The sequence below is a fragment of the Panthera pardus genome, unplaced genomic scaffold (genome assembly GCF_024362965.1).
Source record: "Panthera pardus isolate Hobbes unplaced genomic scaffold, ASM2436296v1 HiC_scaffold_12, whole genome shotgun sequence".
NCBI classification, from domain to species: domain Eukaryota; kingdom Metazoa; phylum Chordata; class Mammalia; order Carnivora; family Felidae; genus Panthera; species Panthera pardus.
The window spans coordinates 42,259,124-42,273,316 of record NW_026526677.1 but is presented as its reverse complement, the minus strand read 5'-3'; the positions used below and the strand labels follow the sequence as shown (position 1 = coordinate 42,273,316).

The window sequence follows — 14,193 nt, the reverse complement described above, 5'->3', positions numbered from 1 at the left end:
AAGGCAGGAGGAGGTAAGGGGTGGAACATTTTTTTAACAAAGTTGATTCTCAAGCATTTCTGTACCTGATAATGGCCTGGGATTCTGGCTAAAATGCAAAATTCCTAGATTTCATTCCCAGAGACTCTTCATTTTTAATAAGCACCCCCAGGGGAATCTCTTATAAACAGTTAAAAAAAAGTAGTTTGAATAGCATAAGAACAATTTTAAAAAATGAAATAAATAAAATGCGTGTGGTTTTGTCTAAGCAGGATTTGTAAGTTTGAGGAATGGTGCCACCAGCACCCCAGGAGTTAATCCAGGGGCCTACTTACCTGTGGGAAAACTATGGCAGCTCTCTCAAGGGAGCTCCAGCTTCTCTAAGGCCCAGGGCTTGGGAAGCAGCCCCACCTTGAGACAAGCTAAGGAGCAGCTGAAACTACAAGAACAGCCCCTCAACCTGAGAAGCTGCTCATGGAACAAAGCCCCAGCCACACACACTCCAGAGAGGCTGGGGAGGGGATGGTAGGACTTAGAACACCAAGACAAATGCATTAGCCAACAAGGAACATAACCATTCTCAAATCACATAAAGGAACACAAGGGCAAACCCAAATACATTTAGAGAAGGGACTCATTCACTCACAGCAATAATTCAGTCCCTTATTAACTCCTCTGTGAAGACATCTCTACAACACTCAAGAAGAACCTGGCAGAAGTGAGGCCTCAGGGATCCCAGCCTACAAGGGTTGAACTTTCACTATAAGCACCTGCTACTTTGCCCTGTTTGCCCTCTAGACCCAAGCTGAAAGCCATCCTCTGCTAGTCACTCAGAGCCCGGTTCCCCAGCCCTCCTTCCTGACACCTCCTTCACAAGTTTGAGAAAAGTAAACCCAGGCCCTGGCTAATGAACAAAATATAAACAGATTCATACCCTGTTTGTTCATTTCTATCTTGAATCTTCACTAAGGCATCCTTATCCTGTCCAGGTCCCCAGCCTAATTACCAGGCAGAGTGACACAGCCAGAGTACACCCTGGTCATAGACAGGGGCGTGAGGTCCATCCATAGGGACTTCTCAGCAAGCCAATACCACACAGGAAAGGAGTAGCACAATCCTCTCACTTCAGCCTTTCTGCCTCCATAACGGATGTGGAGCAAACTACGACTGTAGATATCACAGGCTTCTGCCACAGATCTTCTCATAAAGGGAAATTGCTGATAGGACTGGGTAGACACATCTCACTCCTTATTCAGGGAATGTCCCTGAACATTAATAATTAACATAGAATCACCTGTAGAATGTTTTAAAACCCATGACGCCAATGTCCCAACCTAGACCAAATAAATCAGAATATCTGGCACTGGACCCCAGGCATCAATATTTTTTAAAAGCTCCAAAGGGATTCTATGGCCAAGGATGGCATCCACCAAGCGAAGGTCTCATAGTGGGGACACTGGGCTCCAACTTGCCAACTAAAAGTACCAGTGACATTCAGCCCCAAAGTAGGTTTTGGATAACAATAAAAGGAAGCAGGGGCGCCTGGGTGGCTCAGTCAGTTGTGGGTCTGACTTCGGCTCAGGTCATGATCTCACAGCTCCTGAGTTTGAGCCCCACATCAGGCTCTGTGCTGACAGCTCAGAGCCTGAAGCTTGCTTCAGATTCTGTGTCTCCCTCTCTCTCTGCCCCTCCCTGCTTACGTTCTCTCTCTCTCTCGACAATAAACATTTAAAAAATTAAAAGAAAAACAATAAAAGGAGGCAGAAGAAAAAGCTTCCCTTCTTCCAAAGGAAGAAAAGCAACCTGTCATGGAAATTTTATTTTATTTTATTTTATTTTTAGAGAGAGAGACAGCACAAGCAGGGAAGGACAGAGGGGAGGGGAGGAGGGGGGGAGGGGAGGAGGGGGGGAGGGGAGAGGGGGACAGAGAATCCCCAGCAGGCTCCACATTCAGCACAGAGACCCACACTAGGCTTGATCCCATGACCTTGGGACCACGACCTGAGCCGAAACCGAGTTGGACGCTCAACTGACTGAGCCACCCAGGCACCCCTGACATGGAAATTTTAAATAGGAGCTAAACAGCAGAAAAGTAGCTTCTTTACCAAGTGCATAAAACCACTGGGTTTTGACCCCTAAATGTTTATTTCAGTCAAGTGCTAGAACTGTACCAGACCCTGAAAGAAGAAACAGCAAAGTATGAAACAAGGCATCTCGTCTTAAAGAGTGTAGACCTTCCGAGGAAGTAAAACTAGAAGCATGAAGCAGCTCATGTTAAGGCAGGATCTCCTGGTGTTACCTACAGGGGAGGGCAAGGAGCTGGAGGAGGTCAGACAGCCGGGGCCCGGCCCCAGGGGCGCTTTGGGCTCCGGGCTCCCGCCTCCTCTGGGCTTCCAGCCATGCTCAGATACCCCCACAGGTGCTGCAGGACTCAATTCCCAGTCTGTTTCCTATATGATTCGGTCCACCCTGCTGGCCTATTGCCAGCCAGCTCTAAAATGTCTAAGCGAGGGACACAAGGGGCCTCTTAGTGCCTGCAAAGTTGCAGCTATATTCATTTCCCTTCCAAATTAACATCCTCCTGCCCCATAATAAAGCTGTCAGCTCCCAACAAAGGGTGCTGGCTAAGAAAGGTGGCCAAGGCTATTTAGGCAGAGGGCACAGCAGCTACTTGATGCCAAGGGTGGGAAGCCCAGAGTAAGACCCTAGCCCTCCACACTGACAGCCAGCTTTCCTATCACCAGAATACACTCGAATGCCCCTCTCTGCCTGGCAGTCTTTCTTCACTGCACATTTACCACTAGGCCAATGCGCTTGGGACCGAAACATAATTAATCCCTGCTCTAGCCACATTTCATTTTTTTTTCCCCAGAGAATGAATCTGATAGACCCGCAGTGTCAATAAGGGAGCACCACTCTGAATGCTAATTGCCCCCACAGGTTCTGCAGAGGGCACGGGAGAGGCCTGGAGGCTGGCCTTCACAGCATGGGCACTCTCAGGTTCGGAAACCCTACCTGGCGTTATCATCAGCAACTCGATGCAGGGACCGCCCTCCCAGTCGAGACAGCAGTAGCCAGAGACCCTCAAGTTTCCTCCAGGGTAACATAAGGCTAGTGGCCGAAGCCGTGATGATCAGGCAGCAAGGGCGGGGGTGGGGGGGGGGGGCAGAGAGTGAGCTGCCTGCAGACTGCACAGTTCCGCTCTGCTCCACTACACTGAGGGGAACCAGCAGAGGGTGAGGATTTAAAACGCAGCAGTTGAGATTTAGGTTAGATTCACAGATGAACTTCCTGACAGAGAGGGAAGCGCTGGAAAGACTGACCCATTACTTAAATTTCACTGGGGAGCCACAAGAGGCTGATTGTACTGTCTGCCAGGAAGCAAGTGAGCTGTGTGAAGAGGGAGCCTTCTGTGCACAGTGATCAGAAGCAGGGACCTCGCTGGAGTGACCCACAGCCCTCTAACATGCCATCACTTTTCTGCTTTTTAGTGTAAGATAAATAAAACAGTCTGATAATCCCCACAAATATGCAATTTTAAATGTACTTATTACTTGATCTAGGAATTCCAGTTCCAGGAATCTAAGAAAATGGTTAAAATCCTTAGTCAAATATTTTTGTGTATTTTAGGGGAAATACGTATTTACGTATTTTAGTGGACACAACCTAAATGCCCACCTACTGAATGGAGAATTAAGTAAATTATGGCACATGTACTCTACAGACTATTATCTCGCAAAAAATGTTTTTAAGGGATAGGTAATAATCTGGGAAACACACATGACATGATATAATGTGAAGGGAATAAAGCATACTAAATTGCATATTTTAGAAAAACAGTGTATGGGCACTTTGAAAAAGAATGGAGGGAAATACACCAAAATGTTAGCAGTAATCATCTCTGAGTGTGGAAGTAAATGTTTTTAATTTCCTCTATTGGTATTCTCCAGATATTATAAAATTAGCACATTACCTTAATAATCAGAAACTGTATGCATTAAAAAAGAAAAGAAAACTGTTCTCTGACGTACCTCAGCGCCATAAATCTACTTCATCTACGTGGACATTATTCCCAGAAAGCAAAACGGTGACACTCAATCTTGTACTTGGCAAGACAAACACATTCTCGCTTCCAAAATGGCTCAGCATCCCCACTGCAGCCACCTGAAAACCACTTGTCACCATTTCCCACTGGGAAGTATGGGGGGGTCTTCCCTCTCAAAGATTCATGGGGCTCTCATTCTGAGGCCAGACCCTCCCTTCACATCCAATTACAACACACCTAAGTGAGTCTGAAAGGCAAGGGAGAAAGGTGGAATCCTGCAAAGAACAGGGATTTACTGGATTAACCCTGAGAAGTCTTGAACTGCCAGATTTAGAGATGGCCGCTATTTACTCAACGTCCACTATACGCCAGGAACTGGACAGGATGCCTTCACATACTTTGCCAAGTAGGAATCATTAGCCCTGTTTTATACAAGAGACTGAGGCTCCAGAACTTCCATTAACTTGCCTCAAATCACATAGACAGTAAGTGGCAGGGCTGGGACTAAATGCTACTCACCCAACTCCAAGTCAAGAAAGGTTTCTTCCCTAATCACTTCTAACATCAGCATCTGTGCAGGGAACAAGATGCAAAACACACTTCTTCCTTGCAGACTTACACCCCCACCCTTGGTAGCTGAGACAGGTCACTCACGGCTACTTGGCCACTTTCTGTTCCTACCACTACCTATGGATGCAAACACTCTAGCCCCATGTGGACACTTAAAAAAAATTTTTTTTTTAATGTTTATTTCTTCTTGACAGAGAGAGAGACAGAGAGAGAGAGACAGCATGAGTGGGAGAGGGGCAGAGAAAGAGGGAGACACAGAATCTGCAACAGGCTCCAGGCTCTGAGCTGTCAGCACAGAGCCCGGTGCGGGGCTCAAACTCCCAGACAGTGAGATCGTGACCTGAGCCGAAGTCGGACGCTCAACCAACTAAGCCACCCAGGCGCCCCCCATGTGGACACTTTAATGACCTACTGTGGCCAAATGACCCTTAAGAATGACCCAGCACTGCAAGATGAGGCTCACTAACAAGGCCTTCTCTAGGGGTGTCTGAAACTCTGATGAGAATATTTATGAATATTCCTGTATTCATAAAGGAGAATCTCCCTTATGCTCAAAACATCTCTGAAGAAGTCAGGCTCTTGTCCCCTTTTGCAGATGGGAAAATTGAGGTTGGAAAGCAGGCTGACCTGTTCTAAGTCTAATACGCGGCAGAGCTAACACTAGAACTCAGGTTGTCTGATTTCTGGCCCAGTGATCTTTCTACCACAGAAGAGAATACGAAGAACTTGGGCTCTGAAGCCTGAAGGCCCAGATTCAAATCTCCACCCTGCTACCTACAAACTGTGTGACCTTGGGCCCATTACTTAAAACCTAAGTCTCATTTTGCTCCATTGCAACATAAAGAAAATAACAGTCCCTACTTAGCATAGTTGTTATGAGGATTAAATGGGATAATACATGTAAAAGAACTAGCAGGTAGATGTTCACATAATCCTGAAGGCATAGCACTAACACTCTTCCATCTTATCTCCCTAATATGCAAGGTCCAAAAGGCTTTGTCTGAAAACAGGGTCATGAGGGCCCACACCAACTTAGATGCAACCGGCTTTCGGCTTGCAAGGCCTGGCCAGTAGCTTGCACCTAGCTTTCTGATGTCTTACTGAGATGATGCTGAACACGCTTTTCTCTCCCCATAAGGCCTCTGTCCCACTTCAGGCCCTAATTCCAACCCTCCTTCAGTGGCACCTCTGATCAGCCCATCCAGGAGGTCTTCCCTTATCTGCCCAGACTGGTTTAGGTCCTATAGATTCCTGGACTTACAGCCCTACCAGATGCTCACCACTATTATCCACATTGGCTGTGTACTTGCCTGTCTCCCCCACTACAATGAAGGCAGGGACTGCGGCTATATTCGCTGTTCAATCTTCAGCACCTATCTGTATTGGTTTCCTATTGCAACTGTAATGAATTACCACAAATTAATGGCTTAAAACAACACAAATGTATGGTCTCACAGTTCTGGAGGTCAGAAGTCCAAAATCAGTCTCACTGGGCTAAAGTCAAAGTCGATCAGGAGAGCTGCACTCCTCCTCCATGGGAGAATCCATTCCTCACCTTTTGCAGTTCCCAGAGGCCACCCACATCCCTCAGCTCATGGCCCTGCATCACTCCAACCTGTTACCTTCATCATGTTTCCTTCTTTCATTCCGACCCTCTTGTAAGAACCCTTCTGATTACATTGGGTCCATCTAGATAAACCAGAATCATCTCTCATTACAGGATCCTTCACTTAATTATACCTATAAAGTCCCTTTTACCATTTAAGGTAACATATTCCCAGGTTCTGGGGATTAGAACATGGACATCTTTGGGAGTGGGGAGAGGAATCACTCGGCCTACCCCACTATCACAGCATCTAGGACACAGCAAATGGGCAGTGACTGCCTGCCTCATGCAAGAGGCTATGCTCCATCTGGTCCTAAACCACTGAGAAGTGGAATCTTCTCGGCTGGTTTGGGAAAGTCCCAAAGCCTGACACGTCCCCTCCGTTCTAGTCAAAATCTCTGAAAAGGGCCCTCTCTCCATAACCTGCAACTCCAGATTTCTTCAGCTAACTTGGAAGTAGCCCACACTTACATCTCCATACCTCCACTCTAGGTAAAAATCTACTAGCTAATTCTCTGAACCCTGAAAGTATGGATGAATCAGTCTCAAAAAGCATCTGGCAATTGCCCTTTGCGTAGACTGACAGGCACAGTTGATGGCTTCCCAGAGCTCACAATCCACATGGCATCATCACAATGTGAACAGAAGCCAAAAGGCAGCAAGATAAGGGTTCTATCACTTACCAGCATGAGTCAGATTCGATAAATATCACATATTATAAATACAGCACATTCTTTGAAATTCTATCAAAATCAGGCTTTAAATTAGCAGGTTACAGTAGCAACCTAGCAACCCAAACACATGTATTTCCACATGAGCCTGGTACCTAAACAAAATGATGTTAGGATCCCTGAGAAGAGGAGCGGGCTGGGTCGAGGGTTCACCACTTTACAGAATATGACAGGCGGCTAGGATTTGGCGATGGAAGGAACCCAAGCTGAGATCTGAATCCTTTCTCTCCAATCTATCCTGTGTTACCCTGGGCTTATTAGTCAGCCTCTCTGAGCTCTCTCAATATACACAACAACTGAGACCACCAATACTGACCCACAGGTAAAATGCTTAGCAGGTAGTATATTTTCACTAGCAGATGACCTCCTTTTTCCTGCCCCTGAAATAATAAAGCTGGCAGGGCAAGTAACTCCTCTAGGAAAATACAAATTGGTGTATATGCACGGTTATCCACACAATGCCCACCTCTGTGATTTCTGCCCTACCCAACCTGTATCTCCACTTTTTTCTTTAAATGGACTACATAGACAACAATAGCTGTCAAATAATGATTTTGATTTTGTAACTATATTTCTCTTCGAATACACATGAAAAATTATACACTCATGTACAAAGCTATTAAAATTAAAAACATTCACCCCTGTATTATCTCATACGCATTCACACTTTGGGAAACTCTGGTGAAAAAACATGGCTTAACTAAATTGTGTGCGCCCAGGTAATTTCCCTTCTCTGAGACTCAGTTTCTCCCAAATAAGAAAATAAAGAGAATGGTCTAGACCACCTTTCCATTTCCTTCTAGTTCCAAGATTCTGAGATTTATTATCAAGTGGTCTGAATAAGCAAAAGAATCTGGGCAGGGAATTTTTTTTAAAGGTAATGAATACCATGGAATATAATTAGAATCATCCGTCTTAAAATCAGAGAGAAGAAAAGGATGAAAGAGAATGACAAAGGGCTGTACGCCTCTGACTTTGTGCTTCTCCTTAATGGAACTTCTTACATCAGATCTTCGTGAGAGGGCACTTGGTGTTGTAATCTCAGCTTGGGTGGTTGTTAGTTTTATCACCTTAGGCAAGTCATTTAACCTTGTAGTTTCTACAGTTGTAAAATGGGTAAAGTGGGTACTACCTCCTCCCTGAGGCTGTTTGGGGATTGTGAGTAACGTGTCTGGGTACTGGGAACATAGCTGGAGAATATCACCACTTGCTGTCGCCACCAGGCCCGGACTAACTGACTGAGGGCACACGTGCCTCTCCACTTCATTATAAACTCTCTGAAGGCAGGAATACCTTGTTCATCTTTTTCTCCCCCACAGTGCCTAGCAGTGTTGTATACAAAAGGAAAGAACTCGACTTGAATACGTAGGGAATCAACTCTTACAGAAAGAGCTCCTGCTCCAAGACAGGAAACTGAATATTCCCAGAGATGTACAGATGACAAGCAAATCTTCCCTGACAAAAACAAATGTTCCCTCTTCCTAAAAAAAAAAAAAAATAATAATAATAATAATAGTAAAAATAAAAAGTTGAGAAAGCCACTGAAATGTAAACAATGCTGTCTTCAGTCCTTGGGTCATGATTCCCTGCCCCCTTCAATCTTCCTTTGTAATATTCTAAATATTCCAAAATGTATGCATAATAGTAAAAAGCTTATTACAAGGATAAATGAGGTTGTTAGCCTCGGGGTCAGAGAGTCAGAGACATGAGGTCCAGTATCTGCCCTTACAAATCTGGCTCCCTGACCTCAGGCAAGTCACTCCACTTTCCAGTAAAATGACAGTAACAATACCCACTCTGACAGCATGACCAGGCTGTTGTGGGAGCCAGGACACTCAGGTCCATGCCACAAAAAACACTACCTCCGCTAATGAGAGCTCTAGAATCTCCTGAGCATGCCTGGAATGCCACCAGTTGCTTTTTACTTTTCATTCCTAACCAGACCTTTATTCCTTTATTTGTGTCATACCCTCATAAATGTTATCCTTGTCATAAAAAGAGAGAATAACCCAGAAAGCGACAGCCTCTTTCTTATCCTATAAATGTGCTACAAAAGTAATGAGGATGAATTCGAAGCTGTGATCATAACTCTGTTAATGAGTACCACCCATGTTGGAAACACCACCAGCCGTGAGCCCTTATTTTCACAGCCCTTGTTTCTTTCTTCCTTTCTCTTTTTCTGAACACATATAAAACTTCAAACTTGAGTGCTCACTAGCAGATACAGTTTGGAGCAGCAGGTAGGAGGTAAAACAGCTAACTAGAACCATCAGAAAGAAGGATGAGATGTTGACAACTTGCAGTCTAATGGTTGGCTCTAAACCAAACATTTCTCTTGCCTAAAGTCAAATGAAACTAGCAACCCCTTTCCTTCTTTCTCCACAAACATTTGGTTTGTTTATATGAATTACACTCCAGTCATAAGGAGATTAAACTGACCCTTAGCATCTAAGTGTTGTCCAGCATTGAGGTAAGCTAATGTACAATCTCCTTAATATACCTTGCATTACCACACCTAATATCAACTCTGATCCACCATCAATCTCATTCTTAAAAGGGACCATTAGGTGAATGAGCACAAGAGGGTTATAGTCCCACACAAATGACACTTAAAATTCATTTTAAGCCAAGAAGATGATGTGTCTATGAGCCCCACAGAGCTTATGGATGGAGAGCAAAGAGGACAAGAGAGGGACACCAAAAAACCAAACTGACCAATAAGGACCTCTTTTACTCATTTTAGAAACATATTGAGAATTAGCCTAGGAAGTTAGAATAGGTCAGTGGAAAAAAGGTAGTGTGCAAACATTTGCAAAAACTTTGGTTTATTCCTGCTGTGGGAGACAGGTCTTCAGATGCATGATTTCCAGAGGGGGTTGGTTAGCCAATAATTACAATTCCTAACAGCTCAACTTCATCAACTTCCTAATCAATAATTAACTGCATCATATATTGTTGTGAAAATTAAATGAGATAACACATGAAAGCACTTAGAAGAGTGTCTGGTACACAGTAAGTTATCAATTCTTTGCATACCACATCACAGTTTTGCATACATGATCCCATTGGGTCATAAGAACTGTGTGAGGCAGGTTTTACTATTCTCATGGGACACTAGCTCAAAGAGATAAGAGGACTTGTCTAGAGTGACACAGCTTAAAAGTGCCAGGTATCTGGTTGCTCTTTGGACTAACATTCCATAATCATGGCTGGCCCAGAGATGGCTGCATTAGCAAGAGTCTCAGCATGCCACCTTTCTAGTTCAACTGTACCTGTAGTCAGGGATTCACGGGTCTCCATGGCCTCTTTGAATGATCTGAGGCTGGAAAACAGGTTTGATGTGAAGGCCAGGGCAGGTCTCACTTCTGACCCTAGGAGCCCGGGTATGGCTTCTGGGGTCAGAAAAAAAAAAAAAAAAAAAAGGCATTTTTTGACATTCCCATTTTCTACATAATACTCTCTCAGCTCCTGCTCCAAGGATCCTTCAGTTACCTTTAATTAATAAAAAAATAATAATAGCTACCAATTAACAAGCACTGTATTAAATCCTTTACAAACATCTCATAATCCTCACAATTATCCTTGGGGGGCAGAGGGTATTGAAGAGAGGTATCCTTATCCCTCTTTAACAAGCAAGGAAATCAAACACCACCTGCCTCAATTAACCCTTGCTCCTGGATACCCCGAGAGCACAGGCCTGGAATACTGGCCTCTTTTCTCTTCAGAGACAGTATAAAACCTAGGGAGGAATTTTGTACTTTTGCAAACCAAGACTGCAAAGGCTACCAGGGTCTTCATTCTGTTTTTCCTCTTGATAATATCCGACTCAGAACAAATCTTCAGGACACCTCTCTCTTAGCCTGGGTACTTTCTCCCTGCTGTCCAGCCAAGGAAAAGGCTCCCTGCTATAGCTGGGGCTGAGGAACAGTCACAGCCACCATCAGCCCCAATGCCTCTTTTAAGAGAGAAGGGAGAAGACAAGCCCAGGAGCTGGTATACATAAGCAAAATGGCTCTTTTTCCAGGTTGGAGGTGCAGTCAGGCCCCAGGACAGAGGCCTTAGCTACTGATGAACTCACCACAACCTGCTGTGTCCAGCACAGACATTAGGAACAGGACACATAGGGGACTCTCCAAACCAGCCCTGCTCGATCCTCTGAAACTACAACCCGTGAGGATTCTGGCTCCTGCCTACAATCCCACAGCCTTTCTGATAACTGCTTCACTTTCCCCCACAACCCCTTGATCTCCCATTTACCTCACAGTGCCCCAGGGACCGTATTACCCACCTACTCTTTACGGTATCACCTTGAGTGGCTTCCCCAGGCAGTGGCCAGGCCATTATCAATGAATATTCAGCCATGACCAGCAGGCTGCAAGGGAAGCAGACATTAGATGGCATCCATGGGCAGACTTCCCATGATAGAAAAAACTTGCTCCTTATCAGGGCCATCTCCAAACCCTCAACTTGCAGAGTGCCAGCAAATCAGCAGCAGATCAGGGCACTGCTGGAGAAGGTGGCACTCGAAAAGCACGTATATTGGGGGAAGGGTGCCACTGAGTATGTAGGCTGGTGGAAGGACAGGTGGCACGGACTCCCCAGTGACCCAGGTAGCAGGGTCAGCGGCCTCTCTGAAAGGCTGGAATGAGATGGGGACTATGTGTCCCTGGGCAGCCATCAGAACAGTCCCACCCTGGAGACCAGAGACAGGGGCAAGGTGAATCCAGCAAGCCAAGTCACCAACGTAGGGGACAGAAAATTGAGGGGAGAGATATGGGGTACTGCAGCAGCCTGTCTCAGACCATGCACACCATGTCTCACACCATGCACAGCCCACAACCAGAGCTAGAATCTCCCTCCCTGCACTGCATACCCCCAATAAACCCACCGCCCTTTAGACACTTTCCACTCTCCTAGGGCAATCCCCCTCCCCACACCTAGTCCCCAGAAAGCCTACCCCTTCTTGTACTCCTACGAGTGTCAACTTCCAAGATGTGCTCATCTTCTACTCACCCTAACTCAACCCTTCAGTTTACAAGGCTGAGTACTCTATCCTCAGCTGACAAGAAAAACAGTTTCTCAGGTCTCTAAAGCACAATGCTGCCTGGAAGACTGAGTTTGGCAACTCTCCACAGGCCCCAACTGGGGCAAAAATCTCCTCAGGCCTGCCTCCAATTGGCCCCCTCCAACACACCTCTCCCAGAGCCAAGCCCCATCCACAGCCCTTGATTTAAACCTGGGTTCTTCCATTCCCGCTCAATAGGGGCACACCTGAAATGCCCAGCACACAAAGAGCACACTTTGTGAGACTACCAGCTTTAGAATCCACCTTTCCCCAGCCAAGGGGAAGGGAAACTGAAACCATCTGAGGGAAGAGCCGCACTCTGCCCTCAGCTCTTCTCCACCTTGACCTCCTCCTTCCAGTAGGCACTGAGGGCACTGGGATAGACAGGCCAGATAACGACCTGGCAGACTCTTTTGCCTTGGCCAACAGTCTACAGATTGTTGAAACAGACCCAGAGGCACTTGTTGAACAGGTGCAGAATTCTCAGGTACTGGGGCTGTGGTAGGGCAGCCCTTTCCAGAAAACTTCAGATGGTCAGCGGAAGACCCAGGTCTCACACACCTGGCCTGGAAGCTTCATCAGGAAGCTGCCCTGGGACAAGGGTGGGAGTGTGTTTGCTTTCAGAAAGCAGAGGAAAGGTACAGGCTGGTTCAAAAGTAGATAAAAACCCAGAGTTGGTCCCTCTCTGCCCTCCCAGGGAGTGGCGGGGGTGGGGGGTGATGGTGCTATCCCACAGACAGGGAAAGGGGATCCCTTCTGCAGAGTGCCAGTCACTAGGGGAACACCAGCATCCTTCTCAGGAAACTGGCTGCAATACCTTGGGCTTAAACCTTGAGTGCCAATGCCAAAAAAGGGAAAGAAAAACCTGCAACCCACCAATCTCATCTCCAGATTCCCTCTCTCCAGCTAGACACATTAATAATTAACTTGCCTACCCGGGAGCCCGCCCGTGTTGCCATAAAAGATGAGTAATGGCACCGGAGCCCCGGCCCCATGCCCGCAAGCTTCTGGGCTCAGGGCTGGGACGGACGCCTGTAACAAAGCCTCCGCATTCCTCCGGGAAGGTGTGTCTGAAACCAGACCTGTCAAACGACAAGAAGCTGCCCCCTTACCTCCCCCTTAGCTGGCTCCCATCAGGAAGGGGGTGGGGGACAGATAAGGGGAGAAGAGATAGCCTCTGCCCAGTCTCTCCCCCCCCCCACCCCCACCGATCAGTGCCCCCAACCACCGCCGATTTCGGGAAGCAGAGCTGTCTGCTGAGAGCTAATCCTGTTACCATGAACGCAGGCTGTACTTGGAGACCCAATTCTCAAAACAACAAGGCTGCTCCCTCGGCGCCCTTCCCGATGAGTAACCCCTAGCCCGGCGCCCGCCCCACGAATTCCCTCGCTGAAACTCCCGCGGCGAGCTGCGGCTCCCACGCGGATGGCCAGCCGGGGACGAACCCGCTCCCGTCACGCCAGCGCCCAGCCACAAAAAGCAACCCCCGATGCAGCCCCTGCTGCCTGCCGGCCCGCAGCCCCCCGAAAGTTACAGCGCGAGGACACACCTGCAGGCCCCCCGCGGCGGTCCCCGCCAGCCCCCCAGGGCGGCGGGGCATGCGTCCCCGGCCGGGCAGCGCCGCGGCTCCATGCGCCCGCTCCTTGAGCCCAGGCCGGCCACCGGTCAGCAGCGCTGGGCGGCGGAGCGCGCTGTGGCCTCAGCGCGCCCGCGGCGCATCGCGCGCCCTCCTCGTCCTCGCCTGGGCCTTCCCTAAGAGCCCACACCCACTTGACATCAGCGCGGATCAAAGCACGTGGCGCAGCGCCAGACGGCGGACCCCGGCGGTCCAGAGCGCGCCCGGAGTGCCGCCGCGCCGCCAGGACGGCGCGTCCGAGCGCGGCACATTCCTCTCCTTGCAGAGGATGCAGCAAGCTGGAGTGGTAAGGAGACAGAAGAGGGGGAGGGAAACCGGCAGAGGGGGCAGGACCTGCCGCCTAACAGCGGCGCTGCACTGGCGCCCAGCCAGCCACAAGCAGACCTTACAGCAGTTGCTGCAAGTGCCCATCTACTGTGAAGACCAGGCTGCAGGTGACCCGGGTTGCTGTTTTCTCCCCGCCAAAGAGAGCCCTGACCTTGAATTCTCTTCCCCAGAATGAATCGAGGAGGATCCTCTCCAACCACCACTACTAAATTGCTGGGGCTGATCCTGACAAGC

The 14,193-nt window shown here is 47.7% G+C and overlaps 1 protein-coding gene across 12 annotated transcripts in view; it reads right to left on the bottom strand.

Moving 5' to 3' along the window:
* The window catches only part of PLEKHA7 (pleckstrin homology domain containing A7), a 220,662-nt gene that overhangs the window by 127,209 nt on the left and 79,260 nt on the right, over positions 1-14,193 (bottom strand). Inside the window, exon 1 of one of the 12 annotated variants that reach the window (XM_053899935.1) lies at positions 13,546-13,654. The exons of the other annotated variants lie outside the window; for them this stretch is intronic. Within the exon in view, the coding sequence (XP_053755910.1) occupies positions 13,546-13,628 (83 nt within the window). The 5' untranslated portion in view covers positions 13,629-13,654. Of the gene's footprint in view, positions 1-13,545; positions 13,655-14,193 lie in introns of those variants that run through there. 12 annotated transcript variants of the gene reach the window in all.